At 41.6% G+C, this 13,635-nt stretch overlaps 2 protein-coding genes and 1 long non-coding RNA gene across 5 annotated transcripts in view; 1 reads left to right on the top strand and 2 right to left on the bottom strand.

Annotated features, from left to right (window-relative positions):
• LOC309512029 overlaps positions 1-13,635 on the top strand; it is a 276,593-nt gene that overhangs the window by 149,041 nt on the left and 113,917 nt on the right. The gene's annotated exons all lie outside the window — the stretch shown is intronic.
• Positions 1-13,635, bottom strand: part of LOC309512837 (polyunsaturated fatty acid lipoxygenase ALOX15B-like) — a gene marked incomplete at its 3' end in the record, with an annotated part of 178,256 nt that overhangs the window by 116,051 nt on the left and 48,570 nt on the right. The gene's annotated exons all lie outside the window — the stretch shown is intronic.
• LOC309512835 (cadherin-2-like) overlaps positions 1-13,635 on the bottom strand; it is a gene marked incomplete at its 5' end in the record, with an annotated part of 62,602 nt that overhangs the window by 10,675 nt on the left and 38,292 nt on the right. The window contains 2 exon segments of the mRNA XM_082188559.1: positions 9,133-9,272; positions 9,433-9,666. Of these exon segments, the coding sequence (XP_082044685.1) occupies positions 9,133-9,272; positions 9,433-9,666 (374 nt within the window).

Here is a 13,635-nt window from a genome sequence, read left to right as displayed (position 1 = left end):
TTTTAATTTTGCATAATCCATATCAACTTTGATTTAAAATAGGGCTGGGGAAAAATTACTTCCTCTCATTTTTATTCGCTTCTTATTTTTATGAAGGAATATCAATTTTTAAATTTGAAGAATCAATCTTTTAGTCAGTCATTTTTAGTTGATTAAAACAAACATAACATTGTAGTGCACCTTCTATCCATTCAATCGCAATATGCTTCGTTATAACGTTTTACATTTCAAATTCTGTCTACTTTATTACCAAATTTAAACAATAAATAAAATGTTTAATCTCACGTGTTGCAGCTTCTTCTCATTTTAACTCCTCAGTTCAAGCATACTTTAACTGAATACCTTTTCTTCCTTTCTACTAATTTCTAAATGAACTATCATGAATTAACTTAATTATGTCACATGTAATCACTCAAACTAAGAGAGCTTTAAGAGCAATGTTACATTTACTTCATAAAAGTCATTCAATAAACTCATTAGACAATTAGAAAAAATAACTCTCAAAAATAACTTTTTATACTATCTTACATATTCATTGTACGTACATTTATTTTTCTGTATATCTAATTTTAATCTTAATCATTTCAAACATAAAGCATTATAACTTAAAACTTCCTTTCTATAATTTAAGTTTCTGCACACAAATAATTTTAATCTTCAATTTCTCTGGAATGACTGCTGTCCCATTATCTAAACTTATTTCTGATAGAATTTAAAAATCTAAGGAATACTTCTCTGGGAATATTTAATTACTTCTCCTGACCCTCCTCTGCTGATTTCATTGCCTTTACCTTTCTCTATCTTATTCATATAATCCATTAGGTGTTTATTAGTCCTTCTGGTACTGATATATGGCCTATTTGTGTCACTGTTCCTTTTTTACCTTTATTTTTGGCACAAATTTCATATGTGTAGTCAAAAATTGCCAGAAATGCCTTTTATTTAATTTTCCTTTAATTCTTAATTTAGCCTTTTAATTCTTTCCTTATTCTTAATCCCTCCTTACTCCCCCCTTGCGCACTTGGTGAAAACCATGCGCATCTGGATTGAGAATATTCAAAAGTATGTTTTTGTGCAATAACCTGTCATTCTTACCCTCCTCTGGTACCATATAAATTGTTCATAATGCCTGTTTGTTATTGAATTCGAACAATTTACAACTGAGGTGGTCGTTCTATTAGCACCATTTAAAATACATTAAATTAGTCAATAGCATATTGAATCAAATCATAATCTTATAACTTAAATTGAAATCAAATGTTTGTTAATAGCCAGTGTTAATATTTTCTTTAATTTTCAACTGTAGCCTTAAATTAATTACTTATACTCCTGTATTGACAAATTACATTCGAGTAGGCCTACCATTTATGATCTTTTTTTTTTTAAATGTCATTTAGTTCTAGTTGTATTTTCCTTCATGACTTGTCTTAATTCTCACTATGCTAAGACAATTACTTGAATTAGTCGCTTATTCATTATTTTGTTTCTTTTTAAATCATTTATAATTTCTTTTCTACGTTGTTTTTGATATATTCTTTAATTCAATATTTTTCCTTCTGGTGGGGTTATTATTAAGTTGCTACTATATTCAAGGGCTTTAACATTACCTTTAAATAAAGTTTGGTTTATGTTTATGTTGACTTTGAACTTGTACTCATCTCTGTTGATTCTCTCTTCTTTGCACAACTTTTTGTGAGCTTTCCACATTCTGCAAATTTTCATTTAAAGTTTTTCTTGTCGTTTGTCTTCTTTTTGCATTCATGTTGATCATTCAGTTTCACCAGGGTGACTCTTTAAGGGAGGCTGTTACTCGCACAAGCCCTTGATCCCTCACTTCCTGTTGTGGAGAGTAGAGGCTTGTTGGTGTATTTTAAGTTGAGAGGCATGGACTCAAATGTCAGTTTGCTGATCAATGCACAAGCCTTTTCTGAGATGACAAAGCAGTCACTGGTTCTTTTTGTTTGAATCGTCCCAGAAACCTTCCTGGAACTGAACTGTTCTCATCTGTGAATGAAACCTTCATTATTTCTGTTAGTTCAGTTAGTGACAACAACATATTAAATCATCTGCTCATCTGCTCCATTGTCCTTCTTGCTGTCACCTGTAAAATGATCATGTGGGCTGAGTGGTGTTCTGTCCCCTTTTGGGGGTCTTAACCCCTATATTAGCTACTTTTTACAATTAGTTAGTTCAGCTCAGTTATCTCATTGTTTTGAGTCCCACTATCAGCACACTATTTATCAGGCATCTTAGACAACACTCAACCCACTTTACTAAAAGACAAAAGTTACATGACAAGATTTCATACTTTTGACAAAACGTAAGCTCCTTCATGATATTCTGAGAAGGAAGTCAGATGTGTTATGCTCCTTCATATTCTGAAAGGAAAGTCAGATGTGTTAGGCGCTGCGCAATTGTGGTACTGTTTTTTCTTTTCTTTTCTATTGTCACTACAGTTTCGACCAGGAAATTAACCAAATCCATCCATGGTCATTATTGGGCAGAATATGCCCTGTGGGCCCACATATCAGATTTAGATACAGCTGTAGGCAAAATAATGGATTTGCCTTGGTGTACACCATCTCTCACTCATTCATACTCAGTCACTCATTGGCCATCACACATTCTTCTTCGGCAGGTTGTGCTCTAAATGCGGATCTTGTAAATTTAGCTGTGGAATTCAAAAGGTCTGACGGACAACGTCACACACACAGCTACGCAAACACTATTCAAAAGTGTCAGTGATCTTAATGTTTAGTTTAACACCGTTGTTATAAACCCTTTTTTCTTTTTCTTTTTTCAAACTCTAATAGATTAAATATTTCAGAATAATAGGCCTTAGTATGGTGCAGTTGAGAGTAAGACCGCCAATTGTAATTTCTCAAATGCATTTTTTCTTTCATTTGTTTGGTCTACTTTTTCATATTCTTTTTATTTTTGCTCATGAGCTGCTTTAAGAAGAAAATTGGAAATCTCTACCTAATCTTGGATCCATGGCCAATAACATTTCCATCTCATTATCCCAGTTTCGACAGCATTTTTGATTTCATAATTTTTTCTTCTCCAATCTATCTTTAGAAAATTATTAAAACAAGATGGAGTGACCAGTATCATGGTTTTGCAAACAAAAATAATAATTCTTTGACATTTTGTGTCTATCTTTTTCTTTGCCCTATATGTCTAATATAATAGCCCTCACTATACCAAATCCAGCCTCAGTTTTAACTATTTGGTGAGTTGAGCACCCACTTTTCTGTATTTTCTTTTCTTATAGAGCTGGACTTGTACCTATTGAAAGAGCAGAGAGGGTTAGTTTAGCAGAGAATATAAAGAATTGCTATGAGACCAGTGAATAATCAGAATGAATAATGTTAATATAATAATTAACCAAATTTGAAGCAGTCTCTAGAGTGTTCATAAGGTTTGTCACACCTGTCGTGTCGTAAGGGTCTGTTCTTCTGTTTTTAGCTTGGCTGTCGCTCTGCATGTTTTGCCAGCCGTCACTCAAAGGCCATTGCAGAGTGGAGAATAGGCTCTGTTGTTTCTCTGCCTCTTCTTAGTTTGGGCTTTTTAATCGATCCTGCCAGTTTTGCATCTCAGGATTTCTCTTTGTCCTCAGGAAAAGTCTCAAGTGAAAGTTTCACCTTTTCCCATATTAATTCAGTCTTTCTGAGTCTTTTTGATTGGTCAACTTCAGGAGGGGAGCTGAGAACCCTTCACCCACTCTCTCTTCTTCTCTCTGCATTTGTGTCTTTGCCCTTTGCCCTCTTGTTGCTTCCACAGGACACTGCAGGTATCTGGAATTTGAACACTCAGAGATCTGCATGAATCAAATTGAACTTTCACATACAAGCTATTAGCTCTTTATCTACATTCCACTTTTTAACCTGCATCCTTCGCTATTCCTTTTATATAAAAATCTCACTGGTTGACCATAGCATTTCCCTTATTCTATTAGTAAGCAGTTCTTCATTGCCGGAAAAAACAATCTAGTTCTGTTTTTCTATATCAGCAATAACTCTGATGATCTAAGAATAATACAATTGAATAATTTCCCCTATCATAAAATTAGACTTCAATCTTTCTTCTATATTTGCATGCAGTGTTCACAATAATCTAGTTTCTCAACAAACATCAATGAGTTCCTCTTATTTATTTACTCTCAATCAACAAATCCCATTTCTAAGATTTTAAAATTTCTGTAAAGTATTTTTGATTTTTGAAACTTGGTCACTCAATCTTGTTAACCTTCAGCACTGCACCAGTTATTTTTCTCTTAACACAAACTTATTAATCTGCAATGGAATACTTTTTCCACTCTGTCTTCAGGGATAATGAGATACAAATTTTAGACGTCTTCAGATATAATATACTAAGCACGTGCAATCTTATTTGTATTCATCTATTAATATATCATTACATTTATTGATTAAACATATATCTTATTATGTTAACTTGTTTTATATAATATTCTTTATAGTTAATATCTTGGAACAATTGTTTTCCCTTACTTTTCTTTCTTTTTTTTTTTTTCTAATACACACCATTTCAGTCCCCTTCATTCACTGGTCATTCACACGTTCTCTGTCCCTTCAAGCAGCCAGGGTCAGAGGTCACTTATTTTCAACCACAGTCACACAGGATCCTACAGGCACACCAACATGATTTCACACACTTTTTTTTTTCTACTCTGTCAGATCTGAACAATACATTACAAATGTCTGCAGATCAACCATCTATATAAGCTAAACTACACCTGTATCAATCAATGCCCACTTACAGGTATAAAACATCAATAACTGATATCCTTATATCAGTACGCTTGTCATCCATCAAGGCCCACTTGACAAGTAAGACATAACTATCCTATTCCATAAACCTCTGTGATTCACTTCCTCAACACAACAGAGTGAAATAAGACCTAACTACTTCTGTGTTCATGCTATTCTTGTATCCATCAAGGCCCACTTACAAGAACCCACAGTCCAATTGATATCCTTATCAATAAATTCAAACCCTCTGTGTGCATGCTTTTTGCTCATCATCCTTCAAGGCCCTCTTGATTGAACAAACACAGAACTTTACGTACGTACGTCAAAACTCTCAGCGCTAAATCAGCATCCCCAGTAGTTATAGAATCCACTCAGGATTAAACAAGTACTAGCAAACACTATCGGGAGCTCTTACCAACTACTTGACATTTACAAAGACAATGCATGCAATTATTTCTGGTATCAAACATCTCAGTTTTTAAGTTCTTTAAATTTGGAGAAGCTTTTTCTTACCACATCCGGGCCACTGGTGACTAACACATACCTTATTCAAAAGCAAAACTGCTCACAAAGTACAGCGGCCACTGTTGTCTGTGTAAGTCACCAGCGAGCCCTTCGTGGCTTCTTCAGCTCCTGAGCCACGTCCCATCTGGGTCGCCATTTGTTGTGATTTAATTATTTCTTTTCAGGGAAATGACTTCAGAGATTTTCGATACCAGAAATATTAGACTTTATTAACAAACAAAGCCGAGAGACCCTCTGCAGAAAGAGCCCCTGCCGAGAGATTGTCCAGCAAACGTATATACCTACATCCTTCTCCCAAATATGGTAATACATTCTATAGGTATTTTGAGAAATAGTTTGTACCATGTGACATTACTGAAATAGAATTCTCTGCTGTAACCACACAGCTCTTAGGTTCCAAAGTCACCCAAAGACATACACAGACAGAAAGGAAATAATAGTGTACAAAAAACAGTTAAATTACTTATAAAAACAGTTAAATTACTTATTTTCTAAATAATAAAATCTTCAACATGAGCCGAGACGTGTTCGGCCGTACAGCAATGGTCAATAACCGTGGTGACGGGACGTTACGTCTCCCGTTCCCTCCGTCAGGGAACGAGGGTTACATTAGTAACCGAGACGTTCCCTATCAGTCGCTCACGTTCGATGTAAACTATGGAAAACGCCACGGTTGCTGCCACATCCAGCGCCCTACGCAAGACTCTCAGACCCCCAACTGGCTGGGGCGGAAGGCCTGCGTAGAGGGAGTTTGAAATGCTGTTCCGTTATACCCTACACAGTGGAATTCTTGGATAACACTGGGAAACACTCTCCAGGGGAGAGGGACACTGCGGAGCCACATCCTGCCCGAAGGGAGGTAACATGTGGAGAATACAATATGGACTGTCCGGAGGGGCAGTGCGACATATGGAATGTCACTGGGGTGGCTCCAGCCTAAGAAGGAGGAGGTAACACCAGACAGTGACGGCAGAGCGGACTCTGCCAAGGGAAAGACACAGGCTCACCACAGGGAGCTGGTCGTGGAAGAATACGCATATGGGATCGCCGCAGGGATCACCACATATGAAACCCAGCCTAGCACAAGTTAACAAGCATACGAGCACTAGGCCTGGTGTTGGGCACTCCGCAACATCCGACTGCCGGAGGGGTGCGGTGGAACTCACAGGGTTTGCCAACTAGACTGGAGCAAAAAAGCACACGTATCCGCTCCGTGGAGGGGAGTGGCACAGCAAGCCGACACTAGAGCGGGAACTTCATGTTACCGGCTGGTTGAAGCAAGCACACAGGAAGAACCCGGCTCAACCGTGTTAGGTGTCGCCCAGCCCACAGCTCTACAGATGTCTATCAGAGAGGCGCCGTGTGCCAGTGCCCAGGAAGAAGTGACATTCCTAGGGGGCTGGGCATGCCTTGGGCTTTGTAAGGATTTAGTCGGATTTAGTCTCCTCGCCCCCCTCAGGTACCTGACGATCAGGTCGTGCTTTCCTAATGACTTACCTTCAACTGCATCGTGATGTGTGGCGATAGCGGCAACATACACTTTAAGGGTGGAGGGAGACAGCCTTCGCTCCAAGCCCTCTAGCAGGAAGGAAAGCACGGCTCTGATCGAGCAAGTTCGGGGGTTCTCCTGATGAGAAGAACACCGCTCGACGAACAGGTTCCACTTCAACGCATAGGCGCCTTGCAGAGGGGGCTCTAGCAGAAGTGATGGTGTCAACTACCGCTTGGGGTAGGTCACCTAGAACCTCCGTTCCATAGGGTGCCATAGGGTGCCCCATCTCTGAGAGAGCAGGTTCTCGGTCAGGGAGTAAAACAGCTGGCAGTGCTACGTGTCCGGGGCGGAAAACAGATCTATCTGTGAGGTCCCGAAGCGCCTCCAAATCAGCTGGACCAGCTGGGGGTGGAGTCGCCATTCTCCGGGTAGCACCTGTTGCCGTGAGAGCTGGTCAGCTGCACAGTTGAGCAGGCCCGGAATGTAAACGGCACGAAGCGACCTCAGATGCTTCTTACTCCAAGAAGGAGATGGTGGGCGAGTTGTGACATGCAGCAGAAACATAGACCACCCTGGCGGTTGATGTACGCAACGGCCCCGTCCACAGTTCTGAAGCTGCATGCCCATTGTACGTGGCCCCCCAGCCCATGGCAGAGGCATCCATGGAGACCACAGAATGCCTGGACACTTGATCTAGGGGAACACCTGCCCGCAGGAACGAAGGGTCCGACCACAAACTGAGAGTTTGGCGACAATGCGGGGTCACTTGGACCCGGCACAAGCCACTCTCATCTTGGGACTCGATCATGGAGCCAGTGTTGGAGCGGCCTCATATGAAGCAATCTGAGCGACGTTACCGCGGCTGCAGATGCCATATGCCCCAGGAGCCTCTGAAAAAGTTTCAGTGGTGCTGCTGCTGTTCTGCGTCTGAGTGAGCTCACGCAGTTCAACATTGACTGGACACGGGCCTCTGTGAGGCCTCTGGACACTGGCCTCTGTCATGTTGATCGAGTCCAAGATCCTCTGCCCGCGGGTGAGTTTGCTCTTTTCACAGTTGACCCGAAGCCCTAGGTGGCTGAGGTGACTGAGCACCATGTCCCTGTGTTTGTACAACTGCTCTCTCAACTGGGCCAGGATAAGCCATTCGTCGAGGTAGTTGACACGAACACCACGCTCGCACATGGGAGCAATGACCGCCTCCGCGACGTTCGTGAAGACATGGGGCGACAGGGCCAGCCCGAAGGGTAAGACTTTGTACTGATATGCCCGTCCCTCGAACGCAAAGCGAAGAAACGGTCTGTGTCGTGGGAAAATCGAGACATGAAAGGACGCGTCCTTCAGGTCAATCGCTGCAAACCAATCTTGGGGACAGATGCACTTGAAAATGCATTTCTGCGTAAACATTTTGAACGGCAGCCTGTGAAGGGACCGGTTCAGGAAACGCAGGTCCAAGATAGGTCGTAACCCATCGCTTTTATTGGGTACAATGAAGTACGGGCTGTAAAAGCCGGTCTTCATATCCGCTGGAGGGACCGGCTCGATTGCATCCTTTGCCAGTAGGACTGCAATCTCATTAATAATTCTAAAAAACTCAAAATAACACTAATAATTCATTACATTCATATAGCGCTTTTCTAGGTACTCAAAGCGCTTTACATAGAAGGGGGTATCTCCTCAACCACCACCAATGTGCAGCATCCACCTGGATGATGCGACGGCAGCCATATTGTGCCAGAACCCACACCACACACCAGCTTATTGGTGGAGAGGAGACCATGAGCCAATGAGTTTTTATGGTGATGACTAGGAGGCCATGATGAACAGAGGCCAATGGGCAAATTTGAGCAGGATGCCCCATCTGACCCTCTAGGCTTCAAACAGATGCTCAGCACACCCCAGCCCAGTGGGGAAACAACTACTGGAATGTGACTCTGTGCCATCACCACTCCACACAATTTCATGATGTTCAAACTGTTAAGGTGAAATTTGGTGCCTGAGGTAAAAGGAGGGAGGAATCATCCGATACACTCATAAGTAGACCTTAGGTGACGTGATCAAAAATCACTACGTCCTCAGTACCAATCACTATATGGTTACACAAATGATTTTGTTATGTTCTCAAATGATATACAATATAAAGGTATCTTTTTAAATCATATTGTGGAGAGAGGCTGATGACATTTAAAGTATTCCACCCTCCTTATAATTTAGAAGGGTCACCCCTCTGATGTATTTCATTACTGTAGTACCAAGAAAAAGGAGCTAAAAGTTTTTAATTCAAATTTAAAAATGCTAAAAGCCTTTTTAGTTTAAAATGAACCGGTTAGAGTTAGTGGACAGTACCTGGTCTTCCTCGCCTCCTCCCTCTTCATCATATTTCAGGATGTTGTCTCTGATGTCCTCCTCTGGGTCAATCAGCAGCTGCTTGGCCAGTCGTTCTTTATCTCTCCTTTTCATCCACACAACGAACAACAACACAAGGACTACACCGAGAGAACGTTATTAATGCAAATGGAACAAAACATTTCCTTTTCAGCATTGACACTGAAAGGGTGAAGCTCAAGAAAGGTATTTTGCTTTGTGTCATTATATTTAAGACAATTATTTGACACATTTACCCTGCAAATGATCATTGTGACTCACTGAGGAGGGTGATGATGCAGAGCAGGAGGGTGATGATCACTCCTGTGCTGATCCCTGCGGTCACGATGCGCTCCTGGTCTGTGCAGTCTCCATTATGATCACACTGACAGACCTTCACTTGCAGATACGAGGTGTTGGACAACGGTATCTCACCAGAGTCTGTGATTATAATGGGAATCTTGTAGATTCCATTCTCCAAAAAGTCAATTTTAAGAGCGAGTTGTGCATAATCACCTAGGAAATGGATTTAAAGAGTATTTAAGCAGTAATTTCGCACAATACTTTAAATTATTCAAATGTATTTAACTGCAGGTGAGTTATTTGTGTTCTTGAGTCAGTAATAAAATAAGAAATTAATAAAAGTGTCTACACTGGAAGTATCCATGACAGTATTTACTGTGTGGCATTTTCATTGAGGAGCAAAATGTATATCTTTTGCTTTATTGTGCCAGTAGGAAATATCAGTTTACATTTCCAAACATTCCTTTTTGCCATTAATTGTAATAATCTGGTAATATTTTTGTGCAGTTCCCACAGATATCCCCATAATATCCCCATCACTGACTTACATGAGACCGCAAAAACTGAGACGGACTAAATCCATAAGAACTGGAGAAACATCTCCAAGACATTTAGAGAAATCTACCTGCAAAGCTTACTCAAAAACTCCACAATTGAAGATAAGACAAAAGTAGTTTTAAAGGCTAAGAGTGGTCAAACCAAATTTTTATTTGGTAGTAGAAATTCATAGAAGTTCTTTCTTCATCCTCATAGCATCTTCTTTACAGCATTCTTTTCACAAGTGCATACAACTTTTTACGCCGGCACGTTCTGTTGGATTTTTTTTTTCACATAGCAGTGAAATCATCTTAAACTACTCAATTTATGGTCATACAGCTAAAAGCAATACTTCATTCGAAAGTGTAAATGATCTATTTTTACATGTGTCTACTTACAATCAAAACAAAACATTGTGCTTTTGTAAAATAAAGGCCCTTGTTAATTAACTCATTAGCTCCCTCATTTAGTTCTAGTATAAGTACTCCCTGTTTTGTTCAGTTAATTGTCCTGTCTCGTCTGTGTTTGAGTGTGCTATTCAGTTCTTCAAGTTATCTCCTGTGTGTTTCCTTGGTGGTATTTTCATTTAAAGACTATTTTGAGTATCTCCTTCATCATGCTCTTTTGTTATCAGCCACCTACCGTGACAACAAAGACATGAGCAATATATCTATAGAAACATTTAAGTGTCTGCTTTTAAATTATCTAAATGAAAACAGATATTCTCTTTTTATTTAATCGGTATGAAAAGAGAGAGATGCCAGTCGTTCTCGTGTGAAATCATTACCACTAATGCGAACACTACGTGTGCTTTTCATATGGTAGTGATCTGAGGTGGTCCAATGCAAAGTCAACGCCCACATCAACTCGATAAAGCATATCAAGTTTTATTAGAATAATTTACTTTATATAATTTTGGGATGCGGTAAGGAATAATCCTAGAAGAATTTACCTCAGAAGAAGAGCACGACTGTGGTTTCGGTTTCATTTTGAGGGGCGACTTGATCCAGCGGAGGATTTCATTTCTGATGAGTTATTTATTCTTACTATCATTAGTAACCCTAACATTCTAACTGTCACCAGCCCCTTTGACGACGAGACCCTGAAGTCACTGTTCTGGATCGGGGAGAATTACCATCACCCTGTACAGACACCTCTGGGCTGAACTGGAGGGAGGCTATCATCTGGTGTCTGGAGAGTGTATATACTCGGTCCAGAATACAGCCGGACCCACAGTCTGTTCCAACACAGAGGAAATGCGCGAGTGTCCTCAGCCGCGTCAGCCAGAGCCCAATGAGAAGTGGCCAGAGCTGACCCTCGCCCCGGAAGAGGAGTCCCCAGTGAGTCTGACCAGGGGTGTGAACCCACGTCATCAGTGACCGAGGGCACACTGGTGGAATTTGAGACTGAGGACTGGCTGATTGACTTCAGTGCGGAGGTATCGTCTCCCACCCCATTTCGAATTCTTCATTGCTGTTCCAAGACAGCACCATGCACTGTTTGAATCTTTCTTCTGGGCCTTCATTGCTGTTTTTAGATAGAACAAACATCTGCAGGACAATGTTGTGTTACCTTCAACCCTGTCTAGCCTTCATCTGCCTCCATCCCCAGTTCTCCAGCCCAGCCTCTGCTGGAAGTTGTCAGCCTTTTGCCATATCCTGCAATGCCAAGCACTCACGTCAAGCCTCAGATCCTACAACCACCATCAGCGCCTGAGCGGATAGATCCAGTGGTTCCGCCTCCGGCCTTAGATTGTCTCGGCCCATCGATCTGTTGGCTCCACCAGACACACTCGGCCTTTCGACTTCACTGGGTTCCTTCGTCCCACCCGCTCCCCCTTGGACAGTTGCACTGCATAAATAGTCTCTGATTTACGATCAGATTAGAAACAGGTGTGTTTAAATCTTCTTCCGCAACGCTCCGTTCCTCCACTCTTACAGCTGCAGCAGCTCCTCCTTCCCTTCGGGTATGCCTCGGTCCTCCATCACACCAGCATCGCCTCAGTCCTCGGGCAGTCTGGCTCCTCCTCAGACGATCATCGCTGTGGCATTGCCTAGGCCCCCTGTGCCAGCGATGATGCTCTTCTCCATCGGCTCTCCGTCTGAGCCCTGGGATCCACCAGCTCCGCCTCCATCGGTCGTCGCCTTGTTGATGTTAGCCGGCACGCCACATTGGCTCCTCCCTCCCTTGACTCCACTGTGGGCTGTCGTCACTGGGCTCTGGGTCTGTTCCTTCAGACGGATACCATCATCGCCAGTGCCGCTGCGAGCCATTTTGGTGCCCTAAGCATAATTCCTTTATGATGCCCCCCACCCCGACCCCGAGAAAAAAAACGTTTGTTTTTGCCAGGTTAACTTTTTATTTACTTTCTAGACTAGAGCAATTAAATTATCTTGTTCCCCCTTTTTTGTTACATATACATGGCTAAAATGTGCCTAATAATATTATTATATATTTAAATAATATCGGCATTATACATTTTTTTTTCATTAGGCTATTTTTGGTGCCCCCTCAGCACTTGGTGCCCTACGCACAGCGCGTGATGCGCGTGGTGGGAGTGGCGGCGCTGATCATCGCTGTCGGGGTCTTGTCCATCTCTCACCATTCCTCCACTGCCTGCCATCACCATCCCTTTGCCATCTCCTGTCGCCATCTCCAAGCCCTCCTCCTAAGCCTCCGCCTTCACCTCTTTAAGCCGTGAGGTCACGCCGTGAGGGGGGGCGAACTGTCACCATATCAGTCACCTTGCACTAAATTTTCCAAAAACCCTTCTGGCTCACACTTGCACACACTCATCTAATCATCACACCTGTGTGTTATTTCATTATACCAATACATTTCCCACTTTCCAAAACACCACCAGAATAGCTTTGGCAATATTCTAAACAAATAGAGTCCAAAAAGATTGAACTGTTATGCTTTCATTCATTTGTACTTTAACAGCTGGAATTGTGTAAGATGTTGCATTACAAACAGCTGGCACTGAGAATACTTATTTATCTGAATAAGTATGAAATGAATGTGTATTGTTTACATCAGGTTTGAGGTTTCAAAACATAGTTATGAATGGATTTGGATGGATCATTGTGGCTTTTTTTTCACCCACTGCTACTGCATCCGGAGGTCCTTAGGAATTTTTTTGGCAGTCACAAGCCAACATCCTAAGATTTAGTCTCTAGATGGGTGAAGGACAGAAACTGCATGTGGACCAATCAGAAGTCCTGTCCTGCCCAGACTTGGTACTAGAGTTCTTCTTCTTGTCTGGCTGTTGTCCTAGCATCTCTATCTGATGGCGTTGGACAGTTTGTTTGTGTTAGTCCACCAAGATCCAGTACGGACAGAGAGGGGCCCGACCATAAACTGGGCCCTGGAATGTGCTGTTGACTGCAATTATTAATAAGTGGTATGCTATACCATATATATATGTATATCCGTATAATAGTCCTTTTAACAGTGATTAATAGTTTACACTTTAGATGGGGGGATGCAAAAGGTGTTGTAAATGATTTATTCATGCATTTACACATAATTTATAACAGTTGTTGGACACTTTGTAGTTTGTACTGCAGTGTAAGTGTTGACTGGTGAGGGTATAGACAGCTGTCTTCACTAACACACATGGACTCTTTAACTGCTGTGCACCTG

The sequence above is a fragment of the Leuciscus leuciscus genome (assembly GCF_965113295.1).
Source record: "Leuciscus leuciscus genome assembly, chromosome: 13".
NCBI classification, from domain to species: domain Eukaryota; kingdom Metazoa; phylum Chordata; class Actinopteri; order Cypriniformes; family Leuciscidae; genus Leuciscus; species Leuciscus leuciscus.
This window is presented reverse-complemented; position numbering and strand designations above follow the sequence as displayed.